At 43.8% G+C, this 24,734-nt stretch overlaps 2 protein-coding genes across 3 annotated transcripts in view; one reads left to right on the top strand and one right to left on the bottom strand.

Moving 5' to 3' along the window:
- Window positions 1-231: 231 nt before the first annotated feature.
- On the bottom strand, window positions 232-19,611 carry EXTL2 (exostosin like glycosyltransferase 2). Of its 2 annotated transcripts, none has more exons than XM_080916571.1 (6): window positions 19,223-19,611; window positions 17,733-17,884; window positions 16,352-16,431; window positions 5,893-6,320; window positions 4,816-4,886; window positions 232-818 (listed from the first exon to the last, which is right to left on the bottom strand). In XM_080916571.1, the coding sequence occupies exons 3-6, from the start codon at window positions 16,357-16,359 to the stop codon at window positions 333-335; spliced, it is 993 nt and encodes a 330-aa protein (XP_080772697.1). In that variant the 5' UTR covers window positions 16,360-16,431; window positions 17,733-17,884; window positions 19,223-19,611; the 3' UTR covers window positions 232-332. The 2 variants fall into 2 exon arrangements, with proteins under 2 accessions (XP_080772697.1, XP_080772696.1); XM_080916570.1 differs by lacking the exon at window positions 19,223-19,611 and adding an exon at window positions 18,584-18,735.
- Window positions 19,612-19,742: 131 nt separating this feature from the next.
- The window catches only part of SLC30A7 (solute carrier family 30 member 7), a 63,507-nt gene continuing 58,515 nt past the window's right edge, over window positions 19,743-24,734 (top strand). Inside the window, exons 1-2 of the mRNA XM_080915192.1 lie at window positions 19,743-19,958; window positions 20,174-20,275. Of these exons, the coding sequence (XP_080771318.1) occupies window positions 19,879-19,958; window positions 20,174-20,275 (182 nt within the window). The 5' untranslated portion in view covers window positions 19,743-19,878. The remainder of the gene's footprint in view (window positions 19,959-20,173; window positions 20,276-24,734) is intronic.

The following is a 24,734-nucleotide window of genomic DNA, read 5'->3' as shown; positions in this document are numbered from 1 at the left end:
GAAGCAGCTTGCTTGTAGGTCCTTAAGGCAAATGCCAGGGCTCAAACAAACCAGAGAGCAGTCTCAAGATGTAAACAATAATATTGCCTCCAAGGAGTGACAACCTTGGACAAAAGCTCTTCACAGCAAATCCTATCTGGGTAAGGCCAGCTTCTTGGCTTTTGAAGTCCACGTGTTCTATATTTGAGAAGTACTGCATATTTTTTCTATCATAGATTTCTGGACTAGATAAAAGTTCATGGTGTTGCTTGAAGAAAAAAAAAAAAAAAAAAAAAACACAGCATGGAGAAGCCACTGAAAACCAAGAGGTGGTTTGGGTTTTTGTTTCTAGCTCACATTTTACTCTTGTGGTTGGCATATGGAAAACCAAACTGGGTAATCATGATGTTGGAGTACTTTAAGGGCATGCCGTCGTAGATATTAACCAGCTTATTTAGACAGTAGGATCTCTGCAGAAAGTGCTCTGCCCGGTGCCACATCCCAGAATACCCGTTGGTTTCTTTCTCCAAATTGACCATGTTTATAGGTTTCACAAATATCCCCGAAGGCTTGCCAGTGTGCTTGGTGACGATGAAATTCATGGCAATATCATCACAGTTTTGAGTCTCATCAATCAGTGCATGGACAGCCGCTGGCTGTTTCTGGAAGAGTTCCAGGTATTTGCTGTTGAAGAAGGAGGCTCCAATGAGCACCATGGAGTACTGGTCGCCATTTCCGAGCCCAGGTGTCTGCAGCTCAAAGCCTCCGTAACTGTAGATACCAGAGGAAGTGGAGACGTGTTTTCTAGGTACAAATCCTACAATTTGATCAGGAAATTGCTGAAGAGAGGAGGAAAGGGATAGTTAAGTGTGGTGTTTCTTTAGAGCAGACACAGACAAAGATGCTTATGTATTAAAGGGGCTGTCGCTGGTTTGTCAACTTTCCCTTAGTCCTTATTTCTGCATTTTCCTTATTTTTGCACCCTAACTTTCTCTAACTCTAGACAGTTATGATTTTGTCTATGGATAAGTATACAGCTTAAATTCCATCACAATCAAAAACTCTGAAGCATTCTTACCTTACAAATATTCTCCCGATTCTAGCATCCGATTCAAACACATTTTAATCCCCAAGGAGACTAGTCCTTCAAAGTTTGCTCTAAGAAAAATTGATCATGCTGGTGTGTGGTGGTACATACCTTTAATCTCAGCACTCAGGAGGCAGAGTCAGATGGATCTCTGGTCTATAGAATGAATTCCAAGACAGGCAGGACTACACAGAGAAACCTTTGTTTTGGAAAAACCAAGCCAGCCAAACAAAGGAACCCCATACTTCCCAAAGCATCAAACAAACAAACAAACAAAAAAGAAAACTTGCTCTCAAGAATATTATTATAGGAGATAAGAGGTAAGTGATCGCGGTTTTTGTTTATTTGTCTGTTTGTTTGTTTGTTTGTTTTGAGATAAGGTTTCTCTGTGTAGCTTTGGCTGTCCTTGAACTCTTTCTATAGACCAGGCTAGTCTGGAACTCACAGAGATCCACCTGCCTCTGCTTCCTGAGTGCTGGGATCAAAACTTGTGCCAGTACCGCCCAGCTACAGAATTTTTTTGACTGCTTTGCAATGTTGATTTAAATGTTCTTAAATGTCAATATTGATCTTAAACAATATTATATTTATGCCTCTCAGATTTTGATAGTTCCTTTTGGGGGTCGGTCTGGTGCTACAATGTATTCAAATGCCCCCGCCCCCAAGATCCAGTTGTTCTCATGCAAGCAAATTTCCATGTATGATGGCCTTTGTTGTGTAAACCTTGCTCCCAAATTTAAAGCTACTGGTTAAATAAAAGTGGTTACAGACAATTACAGTGGAGAATAGAGGTGGGTGGAGTTTCAGTTACCAGGCTGGGAACACAGGTATGAACCACAAGGAGGAGGAGGAAGGGAGGGTTAGAGGGAGAAGGAGGGCAAAGGAAGAGGAAGGAGAGGAGGAAGAAGAGGAAGAGGAGAAGGAAGCAGGTGAAGGAGAAAAAAGATGGAGAGAGGAGATGGCCACCATTAGGCTGATGGATACTGAGCACAAGGCCAAGAGAAGTGCACCCTGAGGACAGGAGCAGACATAGCAGACATAGGGCAAGACTCAAATAGCAAGTACTTCGGGAGCACAGCTGGGAATAACGAGTCTAGTATATAGAGAACTAGATTAGGGGCAGTTCACCCAGTAATTGGGATAAAGCTGATTTAAAAATCCACGGGACTCTGCCTCAATTATTGTGGGGCTGGCCTGGTCATATTAATAACTAGTAGTTTATTAAAATCCATTTATAAGTTCCTTTTCAAAAATATGAATTTAAATAAGTAAATACAACAGAAATTATGTACTTACATATACATACAGATAAGAGACACTTCAAGATCTTTGAAGAACAGATAATAGCACAAACAATTCTATCAAGAGGGGACTTAGCAAAGATAAAACAAACAAAAGAAATCACAGAACTTACCGGACTGAAAGTTTACAAGTTTAATTATTCTTGGGAATAATGTAAACTTCACTCAGTTTGAGTGTCATTTGCCAAGGAGAGGGGGCGTGGCACGCACGCTTGGGAGCTTGAGGGCTCGTACACACACACACAATCTAGGTCGAGTTAAATTTTACTTCAAAGAGCATAGAGTATAAGGAAGACATGCTCACAGGTGAGCAGTGGATTCCCATGAGAGGTCAGAAGGCTGGAAAGGAAGCTGCATACGGCAGATCGGAACTTGAGAAGCATGAGAAGTGTTGCTGGAGGCAGAGAGGTGGTGGATAAAGGCTCCAAAGAAGTACCATTACCCACTCCAGATACTGAAGGATCTCTCAGGCTGGAGAAAGGCACCAGGTGGGATAAGGTGGAGGAGGGGTGGTTAACAGGCCTATGATGGGGTGGGTGGTTAACTGGCCTGTGATGGGGGTGGTTAACTGGCCTGTGATGAGGTGGGTGGTTAACTGTCCTGTGATGGGGTGGGGTGGTTAACTGGCCTGTGATGGGGGTGGGTGGTTAACTGGCCTGTGATGGGGTGGGGTGGTTAACTGGCCTGTGATGGGTGTAGTTAACTGGCCTGTGATTGGGTGGGGTGGTTAACTGGCCTGTGATGGGGTGGTTAACTGGCCTGTGATGGGGTGGGTGGTTAACTGGCCTGTGATGGGGTGGGGTAGTTAACTGGCCTGTGATGGGGTGGGGTGGTTAACTGGCCTGTGATGGGGTGGGGTAGTTAACTGGCCTGTGATGGGGTGGGGTAGTTAACTGGCCTGTGATGGGGTGGGGTAGTTAACTGGTCTGTGATGGGGTGGGTGGTTAACTGGCCTGTGATGGGGTGGGGTGGTTAACTGGCCTGTGATGGGGTGGGTGGTTAACTGGCCTGTGTGGGCACAAGTGACCCGTCTCTCCACTGTACTTGCATAAACACCAAACAATGAAGAGATGCAGGGCACTGACCAGGTGAACCACAGATACTTCTTGCCAATGGATTGAAATGGCTTCTGACATTTTATGAATAAAACTTAAAAGACTATTTATATTTCTTTATACTTCTATTCAAGTTGCTCTAACCAATCACATTCTTTGTATTGTACCTGATCCTATCTTTATACACAGGATAGGCTGATCTTTTCTTAAAAGAACAAAACCAAAACCACAAACCTTAAGTGGAAGTCTCACAGGTGAAGCATTACATGAGAACGTTTTGCCTAAGAAGATTTCGTTTGGGGGCAGGAAAAAATGTTAGCATAGAAAAAAGTACAATCCATTGATCAATACGCTAGGCATGGAATTAAAAACAGCAGCTTTTGGCAGGCTGGTGTTGGCAGACCACTGTCACCACCTGCCCTTTGAATCCTCTGATGTTATGTGGCAGGTGGCCTTAGGGAGGACTTACTGCAAATATGGCCAACTAGGATAGCACAGTATTCAGTCAGAAGATCTTCACAGTTCTGGATTCAGGTAATCTGTAATATTGCTTGTGAAGCTCAACTATTATTAGCTTATTATGTTTAACAGGAGAGCTAGCAAGCAATTAATGTCCACTCATTCAAGCTGGCATTTAGGGACAACCAAGCCAAAACAAACACCTGCTGCCACAATGATACACACAGAAGATATACACATATGCTTGGGCCAGGGAGTAGCACTATTAGTGGCCTTGTTGGAGTAGGCGTGTCACTGTGGGCATGGGCTTTAATACCCTGGTTCTAGATGCCTGTAAATCAGTCTTTTCTTAGAGGCTTGCAGATGAAGGTGTAGACCTCTCAGCTCCTCCTGCACCATGCCTGTCTGGATGCTGCCACGCTCCTGACTTGAGGATACTGGACTGAATCTTTGAACCTATAAGTCAGCTCCAATTAAATGTTGTCCTCATGAGAGTTGCTTTGGTCATGGTATCTGTTCACAGAAGTAAAACCCTAAGTCAACTAGTATGTGATTTTGTTTAGGTGATAAATGCTTTCTTTTATAACAAGTTTCTTACATTGTTAGTATACAAATACACTTGCCATTTGGGACACAGATGGTCTGGGAAAAAATTTCCTGCATTGTTGTCTTGGCTGCTCCAGATTGTTTCATTGTTCTTGGGAAGCTAATTCCACTTTTTCTTCCTATTATAAGAAGATGTTAAGCCAACCTTCATTTTGTCTTAACTAAACTCTAAAACTCTTGATTGGCCTATGATGATTTCAGCTATGGTTTTAGATGCTGTCTGTACTGTCTTAGTAGCCTCCATTAAAAAACTAAGCTGCCCCAGTTAGGTATCACATAGAAAAGACTTTACCCGTATGTTGTCATAAAAAATATATAGGAACATTACCTGCCAAATTGAGAAAGCGAAAACAAGGTCCTGGGCACTAATGAGCGTGTCATCATCTACCATTAACACCGCTGGGAGGGAAAGGGAAAAAAGAGACACTGAACAATGTGGAAATGCAAAACTCAGGAAGATACAGCTGTGTCTATATAGACCATTCAAACTATTTCCTAGCCCAATTACGACATCAAAAGATGTATTTTAGAGAGATTTGTCTCCTAGGGGGGAAATCTGCTTGAGGGGAAAATACCATCTTGGAATTATAATCCATTCACCCAGAAACTAATAAATTCTGAAACAGAACCAAGGTACTTTTAAGAAAAATCACACCCCGGAGAAATTGTTACAGTGGGAAGAAAAGAAGGTCACACATGCTTTAAACGTAAATGTCATTGTGCTGGCTTTATGTCAACTTGAGCTGAGAGGAAGGAGCCTCAATTGAGAAAATGCCTCTATAAATCAGGATGTAAGCAAGCCTGTGTTAGGTATTGGCTTAACTAGATTGATAGGGGACGGCGGAGCCCATTGTGGTTGGTGCTACTCTCCTGGGCTGCTAGTCCTGAGTTCTATAAAACAAAACAAAACAAAATAAAACAAAACAAAACAAAAAAGCAAGCTGAGCAAGCCAGTAAGCAACACCCCTCCATATCCTCTGCTTCAGCTCCTGCCTCCAGACTCCTATGCTGACTCCTTCAATGATGAACAGGATGTGGAAGTATAAGCCAAATAAACCTTTTCCTCCCCACGTTGCATTTGGTCATCGTGTTTCATAACAGCAACAGTAAACCTGACTAGGACTGTCATCTTATCAATTTTTCTGTAGTGAATAAGATACACTTTGTGTGTACTATGCCACACAACATACCTTTTAAAAATATTTTAACACTACCCCTTTGTTATCATCATAAGATATCTGTACGTCCCACCCCCTCTGACCCCTCTTCCCCAGAAGCTGGTTGTTGGAAATCTGGAAATTGCTTCTTAAGTATTTCGAAGTGCCTTTTTAACGGTGATTTCCCTGAAAGCCGGAAGTCCTCCCAAACACCCACAGGAGCCCTGTCAGAGCCAGCTTTGACTCACCGTTGGTCTCCACTTCAGGGAAGACCTGGAGTCGATTTCTCATTTTGTTTGCTGTTTGTGGTTTGAAGATGACAGGGATGGGGTGAGGCCCCAGAGAATTCCACAACTCCTCTGGTCCCTTCTCTCCCACATTGTTCCACACCACGATCACTTTGTGCAGATTCGGTACTGCCTGATAATGATTCAGGAGTCTTAGTAAGAGGTCTGTTCTGTTGTATGTCTGCATGATGAGAGTGAACGAATCCAGGGCCGACTTGCTCTGGGATTTGATTTCCCTGCGCAGAGTGAGCATCTTGTCTTCTTTGATGTTGGGGAGTAAGTTGGTCAAAGCTCCAGCTACCAGCAGCAGTACAAGGATGACCACCAGGGAGAACCGGAGCACTCGAATCCCCATGACTCTTCCCGGAAGTTTGCAGATGTGGCAACCCCTGGAGTAGAGATGGCAATAAAATACAATCACTATGTTTCAATTAAGTCATTGACCACTCTTGTGAGGGATTTACATCCGTTTGTAAAGTGATTTGGCCCTGCAGTCTTACGTCCTTTAAAAAATATAGTTTTATTCATTTTTTGAGAATGTCATACATGTATTTTGATCATAATGCATTTCCCACTCCTCCCCACAGCTCCCTCCAGATCCACCACCACTTCCCACAGCACTCTAGGTCCTCCTTTCTGCTTTTTAAGAAGAACCCACTGTTGGGGAACCTTTTTGTACATTGTGTCAGGATTATCTTTTTAGCTTTCCATTGATGAGTACTGAGAGGATCTTGATATTGTTATTCTTAGGGGTCATCACGTGCCAGTCACCTTCGTCACTTGCTGATTGGCCTAATAAAAAGCTGATGAACAACAGCTAGTTAGGAGAGAGAGCTCGGGACTTCTGGGCTGAGAGAGGCTCCTGGAGAAGAATCAGGCTCTAGGAGACTTGCCAGGAGGACACTGAGGTGCTCAGACTTAGTACCAGGACTGAGAGTGAGTAAGAACTAGCTATATGCAGGCTGTGAACTAGGATACTCAGATGAAGTCAGTGCAGCTAGCTGAGCAGTAGACTAACCTATGGCCTAAGCAATAATAAAAATGAGTAAGTCTATATATCATTATTTACAACACTGATGGGTCCAGAAAGTTCCATATAACTCACAGAGACCAACTTGTGCTGACCATGTGTGCCTAAGTTTGGGTCTACCCCTGGAGTATAGTCCTTGTACTTCCACGGGGCCAGGTCTCACAACCTAGATCCCAAGGTATGGTGATGCACATTGCAATCCCAGCATTCAAGAGGCTGAGGCAAAAGGATGGCAAGTTCCAGGACAGCCTGGACCACATAACTCTAACAAAACAGAGCAGTCTTCCTGAGCTAACCATGGAGGGGCAGCAGTGAGTACAGCAGGAGAGGACAGACTGGATCCTCAGGAGTGAGGAGCTTTTAGCTAATCAACCTCTCCAACACTTTACACACTGAGACATGACTTTCTGGCTCCACACACTATCATTTCCTGGATTGCTACCTCCTGCTCTAACACTGATAGTTTTTAAATTAACCCTGCTTCTCATTCCAGACGATTTATTACACCCACGAACCTCCACTAAGCTTTTCAGGCATGTCCTTACATTGTTATTTTGGTAACTGTCTCGGATCCATTTTGTCAACAGGTGAATCCTGCTTGTCATGGCTGTAGCCATCTTATAATGTAACCTCCAGGACTGTCTTGAGTAGGAAGCGGGGCTTCCTTGAACAGTTTCCCAGCGCACCATAAAGAGATAAAACATGGAATCACTAGGCTTTGCTCTCAGACCCTGCTCTAGGCAGATGCCTGAGTTTTTAATATGATTTCAGGATAAACCAGGTACAGTATAGATAAAATGTCTGCCTTTCTTCCTTAATTTGAGGCTAGTCCTAGGGCCTAGTCTACAATACAAAGCCCAGACTTGGGAAAATAGAGTCTCCAAAGAAATTCATAAATGAAGAGACTAGATTTAAAAAAAAGTCAACTAGGAACTTCTGCTCAACATAAAAGTGCCTTTAAGTCAACAGAACAGATTTCTCAGGATGACAACAAATATGAGGGTCTGGGAGAGACAGCTCAGGGGGTGACATCACCCAAGCCGGAGGATCCGAGTTTGACCCTTAGCACTCCTATGAAAAGCTGGGTTTGGTAGCAAGCACTTGTAATTGCAGCTCTGCAGAGATAGGCAAGTGGGTTCTTGGTGCTTACTGGCCAATTGAGCTTAGTGGATGAACAGCATGTCCCAGTGAGAGAGACAGAGATAGAGATAGAGATAGAGGGATGGAGAGAGGGAGAGAGAGAGAGACAAGGATAGCCCATATCTCAAATAATCAAGGTGGCTGGCCCTTAAGGAACACTAGATTGATTAATTATGGATAACTGTAAATTGTTGACAATGTCAAGCACACACTCTGGACTGACAGTGTCCCTTTCATTTATACACCTAAGTTGGAGTCCATCCTCTGTACCATCACACAAGACTTCTCCTTCAAACACCTTCTAATCCCCTACTTTACCTGTATCTGAAAGGTTTCCAGAGATCTGAATAATTTATGTCTTTAGAGATAGATCATAAATATTTTATTTGGTACTTATTAAATATCGCACCTCAATTAAATTATGCAAATTTTAAAATTTGCATGGAAGGGCAAAAGAGAAAGGACTTTCTAAACCAAGGGGCGTACTACTTTGAAAATAACTGAACTCAAGCACTCCTGTAGGCTCATTACAAACAACCTTGACACACTCCGGAGAACAGTTAAAGATTTCTATTTTCCCTCCTAAGGAAAGACCCCATCACCTCATCCACAGCTTGTGCTCCCCAAGGGACATAAAGACATCAGTGCTATGTGAATGAGAAGTAAATAAAGCTGGCCACCTTGCTCTTGCTCTCAATCCCAATTATTCTCCTTTATTTTCTTTTCCATTTTAAAAAATCAATATGCACATACTGTCGTGTTGGGAAACCCTGCTACTTGAAGTCAAGGTCTACCATATCTGGATAGCTCCTCTGAGCTAGGTGAAAAACAGAGGGCTCCATTGCCCATCGGGGCTTCCTCTTCTCTACTTTATCTGGGGAGCCCCAAGTCCCACACTCTACCCGAGGAATGTCACATAATCTTTCCTGGAAGCCTCTCCATGCAAATGAGGTATCCTAAGAACCTTAAATTTCAGCCAAAGAAATTTCACTTTCAGAAGAACCCCTTCCCACTTTCCAAGGTTTATATGGACCCTGTTCACCCCAATAATCTGTATTTTGTAATCTGTTTCATTGAATACCGCCTGAGAGCAGAGAGAACTGTTTGAAGGTTGTCTAAAACACTAAAGAGCTGTGATACTGAGAGATATCTTCTGAGGAGACCTCCCTCAGCATTCACTGCCAGACCAGGATCCGGCCGATCCAATCCACCCATTCTAGACTTTGCCTCATCCTCCCCCCTCTTCCTAGTGTGCATCGGGGTCCAGACACCCCAGGGTAAGCCATGGACCTCGCACCTGGGCTCTGCTCCATCTTTCCCTGCTTGACGTGCAGCAGTGCCTGGACACCTCAGGAGAAGAAGCAAATCACGAACCACACTGTCTCACTCCAGTGAGAATCTCACAGCTTCTTCCCCGCCCTTCTCAGACAGTCCCTCTGTGTTGCCCTGGCTGGTCTGAACTCATTGTGCAGACCAGGCTGGGCTTGAACTGAGAGATCGGTTTTCCTCTGCCTCCCTAGCACTGGCACTAAAGGTATGCATCGCCAGACCCCCAGCTCACAGCTCTTAGTCTATGTTTTCTGCCTTTCTCTCACCCCGACAACCACACTAGACGAGATACGACTATTAAACACTGCAAACGTAAAACTACAGCATCCTTCTTGTCTCCAGAAAAAAAAATAAAATCAAGGTTCTCTCGGTGTTTATTTCTACTTGTTCCAATGCTCACATCTTAGCTCTCTGTAGGGAAGAACACACCCTTTTGGTTATTTTGCTAAACTGTTATCTTACACAGGAGGTTTTCTAACCAGGGCTTGTTGTAGTACCAGCCAGACAATAGCTAGCCAAGTCTAGAGACGTTTTGGGGTTGTCATAATGGAAGTAGAGATACTGTTCGATATCTAGAGGGTAGACATTAGGGGCGCTGCTAAACACATCACACTGAGCAGGATGGCAGCCAGTGCAGAGTATCATTGGGCCTGTTATGCCCAACGTGCCAAGGTGGATAAGCCTGAGTATTCCTTTAGGTTGCCTAATAAGATCTACTTGAAAATGATAAGAGAGACTACCAGTTAGCCCATGGCTCTTCGTTGTGTGCAAACATGGGAAGAGGCTGTCAAAGATGCCCTGATATTTACTTGCCTGACTGCATAGATTTAGCGTCTAGGGACAGACACTTGCCTAATGTCAGGCAGTCACGGTGGGATACATGGCAGCAGCAACAGAGCCAAGGCATGACTGTCACTAAAGTACCTGGCAAGACATGTAAAAATTCATTCTTTGTGTACCAAACATTTTTATAGCTTCAGAGGGATGTTACATTGCATTTGATATACCCACCTAAGGAACATGGACATCTTGTTCTGATATCCTTCCTCACAGAGTTTTGGAAACACAACATTTTTTTTTTTTTTTTTGTGTTGTTGTTATTGTTGTTCTGCTTTTGGTTTTTAGAGACGGGGTCTTACCACGTAGCCCAGGTTGGCCGCACATTCTAACTTGTGCTCCCACGTAGCCCAGGTTGGCCGCACATTCTAACTTGTGCCCCCTCAGCATCCCGAGTGCTGAAAATGCAGCTAGGTGTCAATGATTTATTTTTGAAACATTTTCAGTGTCCCAAGGGAACTCAGAGCCGTCCCTCCAATTCCCATTCATCTCTTCCTTCCCTAGCCCCAGACATCCACAAATTTACCTTCTCTCTCAATGAATTTGCCTATTTTAGTCATTTCTATGAATGGAACTATACATAATCTTACTCCTTTTACCTAGCAAAAATATTTTAAAATGGCATCTCTTTTTTGGCATATATATGTATGCAATGGGCGTGTGCATGTGCATCCTGAATGTGGGTAGGCGCACACGTGTGTGAACTCCAGAGGTCCACTGGGTGTCTTCCTCAATTATTATGTACTTTATTGACTGAGGCGGAGTCTCTTACTGACCCCCGAACTTGCAGATTTGGCTACTCTGTCTCTGCCTCTGGAGAGAGAACAGGGAATGGGGGGGGGGTGGCATACCATACCTGCCTGGCATTTATATAGGCCCTGAAGACCCTCACATTTGCACTGCAAGCACTAAACAGTGAAGCATCCGCTTGGTACCATTCTATTCTCACTGCTAGATGACCTTCTGTCCTACAGATCTTTCACATTTTGCTCCCCTGTTCACTGATGGCTGGGCACTTTGGTTGTTCCCACATTTGGGTTCTTATTAGTGCTGCTGCCATGCTTGTTTGTGAGCAAATGTTTATGCAGACAGTTGTCATCATTTCTCCTGGGTGAGTGCTGAGCAGTGGAATTACTGAGTTACGGTGTGAGGAATGTTTAAACTTCTGAGTGAAGTGCTTTCTGGGTGATCGGTACTGGATTTTTTTTTTTTTTTTTTTTAATGAGGACTTAAGGTAAAGCAAGAAAGAAAACAATACACAGCAAATAAAACTATGAGTTCCAAATTCATGGATGTATTTAGACGGATGTATTCAGGGAGATCTGCTTTTCCCGAGACTCGCTATTTATCAACATCCCCAGAAACAGTGCTGCTGAATTCTTTTCTCGGGGCTAGTTTCTTCAGAGTGGGAGAGCAATAATTATGCAGAGAGAAGCTGTAAACAAATATGCCAGAGTGGAGCAGGAACAAAAAAAATATGTCCTCTGGCTCATCAGGTAGAAACACAGCAAGCATCTTGGCACCCGACAGCGAGGATCTGCCGCGTTCATCTTGTGCCACAGATGGCGGAAGAGTGATAACGGTTCTGCCTTTTTGCTGCAAGATCTGCCCGATACAGCACAGACTGTTTCTCTCTGGGCTCCTTCTCCAGGATATGTACTTGCATAAAAAAAACTGATGATTACAGACTACAGATGCTCAGAAAAAGGCCTTCGTCAGCCAGGCCTTTCTCCCCCAACCTCCAACCCCACTATCCCAAGGTGGAATGCAGAGGTCGACTCAAAATGTGATCTTTCATCTACAGATGTAATGGGTGATCTACAAAAGGAGAGCTGGGAGGAACAGCTGCCAATTGCCTAGCAGCCTAGCAGCTCCAGGCCAGGTATACTGCATGCATATAGCTGCACAAACTGAGGCAAAGGAGCAAGCCGGTCTCTGTGTTTGCATTCTCCTACAGAGCACGTCCTTCTGCCCAGAGGAATAAACGTCTACTGGATTCTTACAAATACCACCTGTACTACAGTCTTTCCCTCACAGCTGCCCTTCTGTGTGCTCCCCAGAACTACAGACATGGGGACAGACGCCCTTTCCCGCATTATAACTGCGCCCCATCTCCCTTTCCGGAGTGGATGAGTGATAACGGTTCTTTTATTACAGTTATTTATTTGGTACAGTTATTTATTTATTATCTCAGTTTCTACAGAAACTCTTGGTGAACAAACTTATTTATCTTGGGGAAAAAAATCACCATCATCACCAACTGTTAGACATCATCATCCTTTGAATTTCCCCAAAGGTTTAGGAGGTGATGATAACCACGAAGTGTCTGAGTTACTCAGGCCGGTGACAGACCAAATCTGAGCAGACACTATTCTTACCTACATGCCTGTTACAGCTTGGTCCTGAGCTGCCTTCTATAGGTTCATGTGACTGAATACAGAGTCTACAGGTAGGGACACTCTTTAAGGAGACTGTGGAGCCTTTGGGAAGTGGGGTCTAGCTAGAGGACTTGGGGTCATTCAAGAGTAGGCCTTATTGGTTATTGATCCTCCTGGGTCCAGAAGACCTCTCTGTCTCCTCGATGGCCCTATGTAAAGCAGCATTGTCCAACCACCATGGAGCCACCAGCTGCCGTGCCTTCCTTCCTATAACGAACTGTAACCTCCCAAACAACAAGCCATCAATATTGTTTCTATGAGCTATAAAGTAATGGATACACTGATAGATTACAATTCAGCTTGGGCTCTTAAAAGGTAATGAAACTGTAGACTTTATTGCCCTGTAGTGAGCTTGTCCATTAAAATTTTAAGCAAAATAAACTAGAAATTATACACACACACACACACACACACACACACACACACACACACACACATACAAACATTCATATATATATATTGCAATCTGAAGTTTTTGTCTGGGTGTTTTAGGGTAGCTTAGGAAGAGAATATTTTTGAAAATTATTTATTTTTATACATGTGAGTGCTTGCCTACATTGTGTGTTCATATGCGTAATACTTATGCCTGATGTCTTCCACAGAGGCCAGAAGCACATCAGATCTCCTGCTAGATGATTGTGGGCTGCCCTGTGGGTGCTGGGAACCGAACTTCTGAAAGAGCAGCCAGTGCTTGTAAGCACTGAGTAGTCTCTCCCACCCTAGGATATTTTGAGGATTTTGCCCACATTCAGGAATTCCTTCTTGTCACTGTTACTTTAGAAATGCCATGCAGTTCTTCCTACGTTCTGTCCCTCTGTCCTCTCACTTTATCCCAAGGAAGCTTCACTTCTGTTACTTGCTTTGCAAGTCTAAACACACCACAGATATTTTGCTATTTTGCATTCATAATAAACTATAAAATGTAGGACACACACACACACACACACACACACACACACACACACACAGGCACACAGGATCATTGATAACCACCTAAGCCCTATCCTTTAGAAGGCCTAATTCCATCTTTAGTACATTTTTGGAACCATCTGAAACAGAACCAATAAAACATTACATTTGAAACTCTCCATGTCTACGCCATCACCTTTGACTGGGTAAGTACCAGGTCATTCTTCATTACAATTTGCGAGAAAACCATTCACTGATCACATTACATCTGAGCCCTCTCCTGTGTGCATCCAGGTTGAGTGAGCCATTTTGTTAAGCACAAATCAAGTTAGAGGGAATCACACTGGCAGCTTTGAAAGCAGAGCATCAGTCCCGGGACAGCTGTGTCTCCACTTCCCTCCCTGCTCTCCCTAGCCTGTCTGCACCAAAAGCTGCTCATCAGTCTTGAGTTCTCTTCTCTTCCTTCTCCTCCTTTCTCCCTCAAAACATCATACTCTCAACCCAGCTCCCCAGAGCCAATATCAATAATTAGAATTTATTATCAGTGATTTATGGAGAAATAAAACATAAACACCTATAAATTGTTTTTAATGCACCGCCTGCCTCTTTCAATCTAGCCATTCATCACTGAGGCACCCAAGGAGGTCCTCTCCATCTTCAAAGTGCACATGCATGAACTATTATAACTAAAGAGTTTCCTAGCCTCGCTCTTTTCTCTTGGAATTGTCAGTCAATTATGGATGATTAAGATGATAATGATGTGTTGGGAGATGACCAATCCAATGCCAGCATACTAGAAGAGGCTCGAAGGGTGGCCTTGTTCCTAAGAAAAACATTGCAGATGCCTATAAGAACCTGAGGCATCAATGGATCCTAAGCACTAATCTAGAAATAGAAAAGCATTTTTAGCCCAGCAGAATCTAATGCAAAATTAGTTTGAGAACTGGGTCAAAAAGAAGTCAAGGACATCTGCAAATCTTTAGTTTTTGCCATTTCAGGACCCTGGTGCTTTTCATTTGAACCTCTAGCTGTTTTAGTAATAGGAAGACTGGGGGACAGGAGAGCAAGATTGTCCGGCAACAAATCCCTGGACTGCCAGCAAAACTTTCTCTCCTGGCTGAAGCTAGTGTTCAGTAGCTTCCAAAGCTTTCTCTCCTGGCTGAAACTAGTGTTCAGTAGCTTCCAAAGTCACCCCTTGAAGGGAAACAGCTTCATGCCAATGAATAATGGCTTGTAAGTATTTTCGGAGACTAAGCCTAAGATAGAGTTCTTCCTCTTTATGAGAGCTTTTTCCCTTTGGTGGGAAAAAGAAAGCAGACATAGCTCCTACCCTCACTTAGCCTAGGGACAGCAACACAAGTTGTCAGAACTTTCCTACTTGTGAGCTAGACAACAGTTCCAACTGATTTCTAATTTTTGAAGAGGAAATAAAAATAAAATAGGCATGTCAGTAGATGCGATAGCTGGAATAGAATATGAAAAGCATTTTCGGGCAGCACGGAGTGGTGGGCCAGCACCAAACCCCCAACTCACCTGGGAGCCACTTTGTATTCTGTGTTTTACAGGTCTCTGTTTTCAGCTTTATTCCAGACAACAAAAGTATTCTATATAGAGGGGTGATGGAGGTGGCGGTGTACCTACGTTCAGTGACAGGATGCATACTTAGGGTGTATGTGAAGCCACAGGCTCAATCCTTAGATAAACTGATAAAAACAGACATGACATTTGATCTTAGCCAAAAGGCCAACTCATGATGGCTCCATCCTAGAAAGGCTTCCATCCACCTTAAGAATAAATAGATAAATACATGAACTATAAGTATTGATTTTATCCTACCATCTGGACTATGATTTCAGTGGACTCACCTTAAAAGAGGTGTTGTGGTATTTTCTAATAGGCCCTGGTCTCAGCCAGAATTTTTATTTTTTATTTTTGGAGACAAGGTCTCATTGTACTGTCAAGACTAACACAAAATTCAGAGTCCTCATGGCCTAGCCTTCCTAGGGCTGGGCCTGCTTCCCTGCATGCCAGAATTTTTAGTTTCAAGAAAACAAACCAACCAATGTAGAAAATCTGAACTAAGCCAGGTATGCTGACACATGCGGTTGACACATGCCTTTGATCATCCAAGGACTCATAGTCAGAGCCAGAACCAGGTAGATCTCTGTGAGTTAAGAGGCCAACTTGGTATGCATACTGAGTGGCTTCTTGGCTCGTCAGGGCTACAGAGTGAGACCCTGTGTCAACAACAACAACATCCAAGTGGACATCAACCTCATACTAAAATAATGGTATTTCACCAATGTCATAAGATTCTATTTACAATAGTAAACCAAACCAAGCCAACCAAACAAACAAAACCAGTCACCCAAGTGTCCGTGTACAAACAAATAATCCACCATTTGGGAAGTGTGGTACACACATACAATGGACTTTTAATTCAGCTTCAAAAGGGAACTTAAACCATGTGAAACAACCACCACACAGAAGGGACCACTCCTGGATGCTCTCACTTACATGAGGTATTTAGTCCAGCCAAACTCACAGAAACATGATGTACACCCACAGTTGCGGAGGGCTGGAGGCAGGTGGAGGAGGATAGTTTTATCTCAGATCAGTTATACAACAACATGAAAATACTTGCGACCACAGAACTGTAAGATGGTACATTGTGTTATATGTATTTTACTGGATGTTTTTAGTTTTTTTTTTTAAAGAGAAAGAACCTGTTACTTACCTCGTCATATTATTAATTCTTCTTTTTACAACAGCATTCCTTACGACTTCAGTGCATCATAGGAACAGGCTCTCTTGGTACTATTAAAAGACAGCAAAGAATTTTCTGTGACGTTTCGAGTGACTTTTAAATGAGAAATTGCTATTCTAGGTTCCACAAATGACATTTGGAGAGACTAAGGCATCTAGTGTTTTCTTGTTGGTGGATACCAACACTGCAGTGATTTTGTTTGTAGATTTCTCTGGGGGTCCAGAAGCAGAGAAAACAGAGACCATCCCAACTGATGCACTTGAAACCAGAGCACACACACAGTGAAGAGTCACCAAGGACCATGAACGTAATTTACATCACTAGTTAGTTCTTAGCTTTACATGTATCTTCACTCTTACCCTGTATTACATCTCAACTCCTTTTTAAACCAACACTTCACAGGACAGTAATCTGATGTATCTAATAAACCACGGGCCTAAAATAGGGTTGCAGATAAATGCCACACAGATTACTGAGGTTGACAGATGGCACCCTTCTCATTCTTGCTGTCTGTTACTGGAAAGGACCCAGGACAGGAGGAATTTCCTCCCTTCAATCTTCTCTGTTTTTACATTTCAATCTTCAGCACACATCTAACCCCCACAGTGTGTACAATTTCATCTAAAGCAACTAGCTGACTATATAAACAAATATCTGAAAAGAAATGCATTCATCAATGTAAGAACCTTTATTGCTGTACACATTTTATGATCTTCCCTAGCCGGTTAATCTTTGTAATGCATGAAGGACCTATGACTGGAGACTTCCCAAGTACCTCATCTGATTTTGAACTTGCTTAAACACTGACCACTAAAACAGAGCTGAGAAATCAAAAACATTGTTCCGCCAACTCTTTTTTGTAATGATAAGATTACCATGGGAGTAAAATGAACAGGCGAGCATTTAAAGAAAGGCTCATCTAGCAAGAAGAACTGTCTCTGTTCACTGTTTCAAACTCATCCCTTGTGCATAACTTAAAGACCACACAGTTCTAAAATACCGATGGGTTTGTCTTTCTCCCCACCTCCCTCTCTTTACATTAATTTCTCCTCTCTATAAAACTCTTCAAGGAGAAGACCTTTAACTTACCTCAATGGATAGTCACGACCCCCAACACAGAGCCAACATTCTAGATTCTCATCAAATGATAACTGAGTCCAATTTTGACATGGGGGACATATGTTAACATGTAGGACATATGCTAACCTATGTGTAAGTTAACATGTACAGGGCAGACATTATTTCAAGATTACAAAAAGAGGCGAGGCACAGTGGAAACAAACTTCTACCCCAAGAGCCTTTTCTGGTTGAAAGTGTGTCTTTCTGTGCTTTCTACTGTAAACGAAAATACCTTTAGTGGGAACTGGTCTTTATGCTGTCCAGGGCTAAGGATGAGAAACAGCACTGCCACAGTTAGAAGGGAGAAGATCCTCGAGAGCAGATCCACCTTCTGTCTTGGGGGAGACGGGTGTTGAGGGAGATAAATCTAGGAGTCTCTGGAAACTGATAAAGCTGGAATTACATTTCTTTAATGTCTTTCAGAAACCATTCAATAACAGGTAATGTGGGCCTCTCCCTATGCCAGCTAAGCAATTTCAGATTTACAACGGTGCAAGAAGGAATACAGGATTGATTTCCAGCGGCCGAATAGGAAGCACACCGGCTCAGATTGCAGCTGACCTTGATGAGAAGGCTGGAATCAGTGGCTGAAACTTGATTATTTCTCTATACCATCCCCACCATCACACTGAAATAAAGCAGTCTTGAAGGAAAAAAAAATCAATTGAAATCGCCATTTAGCCTTAAACGACCCCATCTGCAACCAGTTAAGGCTGCTCCAGCAATGCGGTAGAATAAAATTCAAAGACTGCTCTAAACAAACAAACAAATAAAACATATCCCCTACAAACTAAATGCTACTAATTGAGAATCTTTGCTTAAATAAAATAATGGCAAATAACCCAAGAGAAGCAAAGACAAAACAGATATGTTCGTCCTAGAACTTATAATATAGAGTCAAGCGGTTTCTTACCAGCAGTTTTTAAAAGGTGAACATTTTAGAACGTTACAAGATATATTTTCCAAAAACAATTACAGAATAAATCCTTCCCACTCTCAAAGTCCCAAGAACGAGGGCAAAACAGGCGTAGGTCCCAAATGGAAAAATAAAATCAACCAAGGAGAATTTTACAGTTGCCTCACCTCTAGTGCAGAAGATTGAAGTTGGGCCAGCGGATTCTTTTGCAGCTTGGTTAGCATAAATCGGAAGGGGAGTCTCCTTTGCTTGCCTCTTTCCCACCCACTTCCCTAAACCGGGCTCCCAACCTCTCTGCTGGTCTAATTGATAACCGAGGAAATGCGCGGCCTGCAAAGTGAGTGCCTGAGGCAGGGTATGGTCCCCAAATGGCCACCCCTCCCTCGCTTTGGGTGACGCTCCACTTCCTGTTAGGCAAAAAGGCTTTCCCAAGAAGCTCGGTTTTGTAGTTTCCAAGCCAACCCCCAAAGCCAGACCTTCTTTCCGGGTTTCCCCTCTAGGTAACAACTTTTGATCATTCACATGTCCCGTCAGCTGACCTTGTCTAAACAATCCCGGAGAAAGATGCTACCCAGCCCAGGCCTGCAACGCTCTCATCTCCAGCGTCCCTTCATCCAGCCGGCTTGATCTGCACACCCAGAAATGGACCATAGTGACAGCTACTGTCTCGGGGTGACAAAGATGCTAAAGGAACGTTAATGCGGTTGTCTACAGGGCTGCAACCAATTGAGGTTGCTGGGGAGAAAACAGGTTGGAGCGGACCTCAAGGTCTATAGCCCTCTTCCTAAGCGATGACTTTTAAATACCTTTAAGTGTTTCTTCTGCAAGACACTCAACGATCGCGTCCCGCATGACGGTTTCCGCGGGTGGGGTGGGCTCCCTTAGCATTGACCTCGCGAAGCCGTCCTCGCACATCCCGCGCTGTGGCGGCGCAGCATGTGGCCGCCTGGGTTTTTCAGTGATGCAGCCTAAGGCACAGCGGGGATTTGAGGTCCTTAGGGGGTTAATGCTGAAGGGGCAGGAGCGGGCTGCACTGCATCCGGGGACGTTGTTGCTGGACGATCCGGGTGGGGGACAGCAGTCAGTTACATCTGCAGAGCGTCAGCAGGGATATCGTTCATGAGTTAGGAGATAGGACCCCCAGCTCAGCTAGAGCTAGATCCCCAAGCTTTCAGCCCCCGACTTTCCGCAGCCCTCCACAGTCCCGCCTTCTCTCCGTAAGCCCCGCCCCTGACGGAGCCCCCGCCCCCGCCTCCCGCTTTCCCGTCCCAGGACGCGTTGCGCGGCCCGGGCCGGAAGTCCTCGAATTCCCGGGTGTGTGTCTGTGTCTGTGTCTCGCGGCGGTGCCGCGGCGGCCAAGCGCTTTGGGGTCCGCGTCTGAAGCGTCTCCACTGTCACTGCCGCCACCATACCGAGTCACTTCTAGAGGGACGGAGACCCGGCCCTTCGCCGGGTGGAGAAGATGTTGCCCCTGTCCATCAAGGATGATGAATACAAGCCACCCAAGTTCAATCTGTTCGGCAAGATCTCAGGCTGGTTTAGGTGCGGGGTGCTGTGTTTGCTGGGAGGGGGCTGCCCGGCAGGCTGAGACAAAGCTGGAAGCTAAGGATGGCCTGAGGTCCAGGATGGGAGCGTCACCCTCCTGCTGTGGTTTAAGGAGCATGTGGACTGGGTGGGTTTTGAAAGGGGAACCCGACTTCAGGGTCTCGGCACCCCCTTGGCTTCTGCTTGTTCCTAATCACCTGTATCGTACCCAGGTCCATCCTGTCAGACAAGACATCCCGGAACCTGTTTTTCTTCCTGTGCCTGAACCTTTCTTTCGCTTTTGTGGAACTACTCTACGGCATCTGGAGCAACTGGTAACCAAAGGGGAAGATGATTGGGGCGGAAGCAGAGGGTGAGGGAGACTAGCCAGTATTTGCTTAGTGCCACGTAGCTCCTTACCGGCAGGTTCAGGTCTTACCTTTGCCACTATCACTTTTGCTGAGTTGCTCTCATACTCTAACCAAATGGGAAGGGCTGCAGTTCTAAGATCAGGGACTCAATTCCTGCAACTCCATTAAACAGAACTGACAGGCAGGCCCTCTTCTCCTTTTTTGTTCCTGGCCGATGGAATGAATTTCTTCTCCAATGGAAAAATGAGATGATTCTGTTAGCTAAGCTGCCTGTGGGTGTGGTGTGACTCTTTTGTTTGTTTGTTTGCTTTGGTTTGGTTTGGATTTCACCCTTGAGATTCTGAGAGTGAAGATCCGAATGGCCCTGCTCAGTTTGGTCTTTGGATGGCTTTTGAAGAGGTTTGTGGAGAGACCTTTAGCAGAGCATATGCCATTCTCTTTTACAGTGAAACTGTCCTAGGATTTTCCTCAGATCTTTACTGCAGTAGAAAATCCCAAACAATTTTCTGAGAATGCCATTTTGATTTGATGGCTTTTGGTGTTGCCTTTGGGATTTTTGTTTGTTTTTGTTTTCTGGTGTCCTGATTTGGGTAGAAGAGAGTCCAGTGTGACTAAGGAACTAAAGGCACCAGCATTTAAGAATTTGCTCTGGAATAACTTCCGGGCTTGTGAGATTGCTCTGCAAATATCAGAATGAGCACACTTCTCAAGTGCGCTAACTCCATTTCTAGGTTTTATTCCCCTTTAAGAATCTGCTAAGAGGAGCTGGAGTTAAGACTGCTCACTGTTCTTGCAGAGGGTCGGAGTTTAGTTCTCAGCACCATATTTGGTGGCTCACATCTGGCTGTAACTCCAGCTTCAGAGGATCTGACACCCTTTTCTTGACCTCACAAGCACACACACACACACACATGTGGCAACACAGACAGACACACCCATACACACATGCAGGTATAAAAACAAAATGTTAAAAAGAATATGGGGGATATAACTCTCTCAGAATCTTTAGGTTCGTTATATACAGTCTTAGATTAACCTGTGCCATCTGTGGTTTATTTTTTGTCATAGTAAACTAACTTGGTCTCTGTCTTTTGAAATGCATTTTCAGAGAGGAAAAAGATGATAGTCTTTGGTTTCTACTTCTGTTGTATTTGAGCAAAGTAATTGTTTCAATCAGGTTATCATGACTTCTTGTGATCGTTTATATATGTGTGGGCCAGGGAGTGGCACTATTAGAAGTTGTGGCCTTGTTGGAGCAGGTCTGTCACTGGCCATGGGCTTAAGACCCTCACTGTAGCAGCCTTTGGATGAAGATGTAGAACTCTCAGCTACTCCAACACATGCCTTCCCTGTTGCTGCCATGCTCCCACCTTGAAGATAGTGGACTGAACCTCTGAACTTGTAAGCCAGCGACAGTTAAATGTTGGCCTTATAAGAGTTGCCTTGGTCATGGTGTCTGTTCACAGCAGTAAAACTCTAACTAAGAGAGAAGTTGGTACCAGGAACTGGGGTTTTGCTGTGATAGGCCTGACCATGCTTTTGTTTGGAAGAATTTGGATTTGGAAGACCATGGAATGCTTAAGTGGGACTTAATGGGCTAACATAGTAGCAATATGAAAGACAGTATTGCTGAGGGTCATTTGAACTGTGTTGGCCTGCTGGCCCAAGAGGTTTCAGTGGAGAAGTACTTTAATATGTTGCTGAGAGACTGTTTTTGTGATGTTTTGGTGCAGAACATGGCTTCTTTCTGCCATTGTCTGAAGTGATTGCCTAAAGCTAAGGTAAAGAGATTTATGTTTGCATGGACAAAGGAAGTCTTTGTCACAGAGACTTTGTTCTTTGGTTAGGTCTGATGAAGAACATTTTGAACAAACTTAGCAAGCTAAGAAAGGAAAAATACAAAATATATAGTTTGAGTATTAAAGGGACACTAGGAAGTGAAATGGAGCCATGGAGCTGAATCCTGAGTTCAAGGATATTAAATTCAATTAAGGGAGTAGTGACCTTGGGGCAAGATCCCACCTAGCTAAGTTTAGGTGCAGGCATGGTAGTACAAGCCTTTAATCCCAGGAGGCAAAGACAAACAGATCTCTGAGCCAAGACAGAGCGAGTTGTAGGTAAAGAAAAACTTAAATCCAGGTTTGGTGGCCCTCACCTTTAATCCCAGTGTTTAGGAGACAGGCATGCAGATCTCTGAGTTCAAAGTCAGTCTACAGAGCAAGTTCCAGGGTAGTCATATTTAGGCAGTGTAGGAGTTGGAAAACAGGAAGAGATAATGTAATAGAATAAAGGACTGCATGTTCCAGTCTCAGCAAGCAGGAGCTTTGGCCACATGGCTCTGGCTTTAGAGTACAGAGTAGAAGGGACTGCGGGGACATTTGATGCTGGTTAGCTGGAGCTAAGAAATTAGTGGTGATTAAGAAGAGACCAGCATCACGGAGGTGAAATCTTCTGGGAAGTGTTTTCTGAGAGTACAAAGAGGCTGTGTTCCAGAGATAGCCAAAGTTATACCTCATGCTGCAGCTGTACTTGGTAGTGTGTAAGAGTCACCCAGGTGGTAGTGGTTTTGAAGGCATAAAGGCATCATGAAGAACAACTGAGGCTTGCCACTGTGACAGGCCATGGAAGGCCATTGGTGAAGGTGCAGTTGCAGTTGAAGGCCCAGGACTGAGGGGTCATGCAAAGGAGTTGAGGCTTGGCATATAAAGAGAGCCTTTGAGAGGCAATTGGTGAAGCCTAGTTGCAGTGGAGGCCCTCAGTGTATTGGAGATGCTGGTACCATGGACGATCACCAAGAACAGCAGCAACAGTGAGTGGAGTGGATCAGCCTAAGCCTAGAGCACCACAGAGGGCAGAGCTGGAGTAGTGAAGCCAGCCCTTTGGAGGAGCCCAGAAGATCATGAAACAAGACATTGAGACAAGAAGGTGTAACATTGAAGTTGCACTGGAGACCCTAAGATTTTGGAGATGTGCTGAGGAAAGCTGCTAACAGGGAGGGGAACTAGCCTAGGACAAAGAACTTCACTGCAGTCAACAAACATGAAAAAGGAGTTGGAGATCTAAAGACCACTTTGACATCAGACACGGTGACGCAGAGTTTGGAGTTTGCCCAGCTGATTTCCGTTCTTGCTTTGGGGATTACAGTTAAGTGATTGGATGAATTTCAGAAGAGACTTTGACTTTAGACTTTTAGCACTGTTGAGACTGCCATAGACTATGGGGTCTTTGGAAGTTGGACTAAATGTATTTTGCACTATGCTATGTTTATGTATGGCTCCCATAGTCTTATATGTTTGGACAAGTCTATGGGAGCCAGGGAGTGGAGTGTGATGGTTTGTTTATGCTCATCCCAGGGAGTAGCACGATTAGAAGGTGTGGCCTTGTTGGAGTAGGTGTGTCACTGTGGGCCTAGGCTTAAGACCCTCACCGGAGCTATCTAGAAGTCAGTATTCTGCTGGTAGCCTTTAGATGAAGATATAGAACTCTCAGCTCCTCCTGCACCGTGCCTGCCTGGATGCTGCCATGTTCCCACCTTGATATAATGGACTGAACCTCTGAACCTGTGAGCCAGTCCTAATTGAATGTTGGCCTTATAAGAGTTGCCTTGGTCGTGGTGTCTGTTCACAGCAGTAAAACCCTAACTGATTGATCCCAGCACCTAATTGATCCCAGCAATTGGGTGGCAGAGGCAGGAGGATCTCTGTGACTTTGAGGCCAGCCTGGTCTATCTACATAGTTCCAGGACAGCCAGGACTAAGACATTTTTATCCTGTCTCAAAAAAGAAACAAACAATATAAAAGTCCTCAAACAAAACAAAACCTTCAGTAAGTAGTAAATCATAAAGATTATTGGTTTTGTTATTGCTTGGGGTACAAAAGTCAGATGAACATCATTGACTTAATGTATCTAATACCATTTTGATTCCCCTGAGAATTGTATATACATTTCAGAGGACTCCTCATAACACTATTTTCAATTTATAAACTACTTAATACCTTTTAATATATCATATATGTTGAAAACACTATCGTCTTATATTTGAATATAAAACTTTAATAGTGAATATATTCTATTTATAATATAGTTCATTTTTTCTTTTTAAATTGTGTCATAATTTTGGCATATGTCCTGTTATTCTATGACTACATTGTAGCTTACACACACACACACATTTTACTGCTTGTTTTATATTGTTATATAGTATTTTTCATTATGACCTTTCACTGGCATAAATCACTCATAGAATACCTCTATCTAGAGATTCATATTTTAAATGTCTGAACCCTATTTCATGGAAAGTTGGGTGTATAGTACCTTTCTTTTTTTAATCTATCTATTTATTTATTTTATTAGATACTCTGTATTTACATTTGAGATGTTATCCTTTTCCCCCCACCCTGCTCCCATCCCTCCTCCCCCTCC

This window comes from Micromys minutus (genome assembly GCF_963924665.1).
Source record: "Micromys minutus genome assembly, chromosome: 4".
Lineage (NCBI taxonomy): Eukaryota > Metazoa > Chordata > Mammalia > Rodentia > Muridae > Micromys > Micromys minutus.
This window is presented reverse-complemented; position numbering and strand designations above follow the sequence as displayed.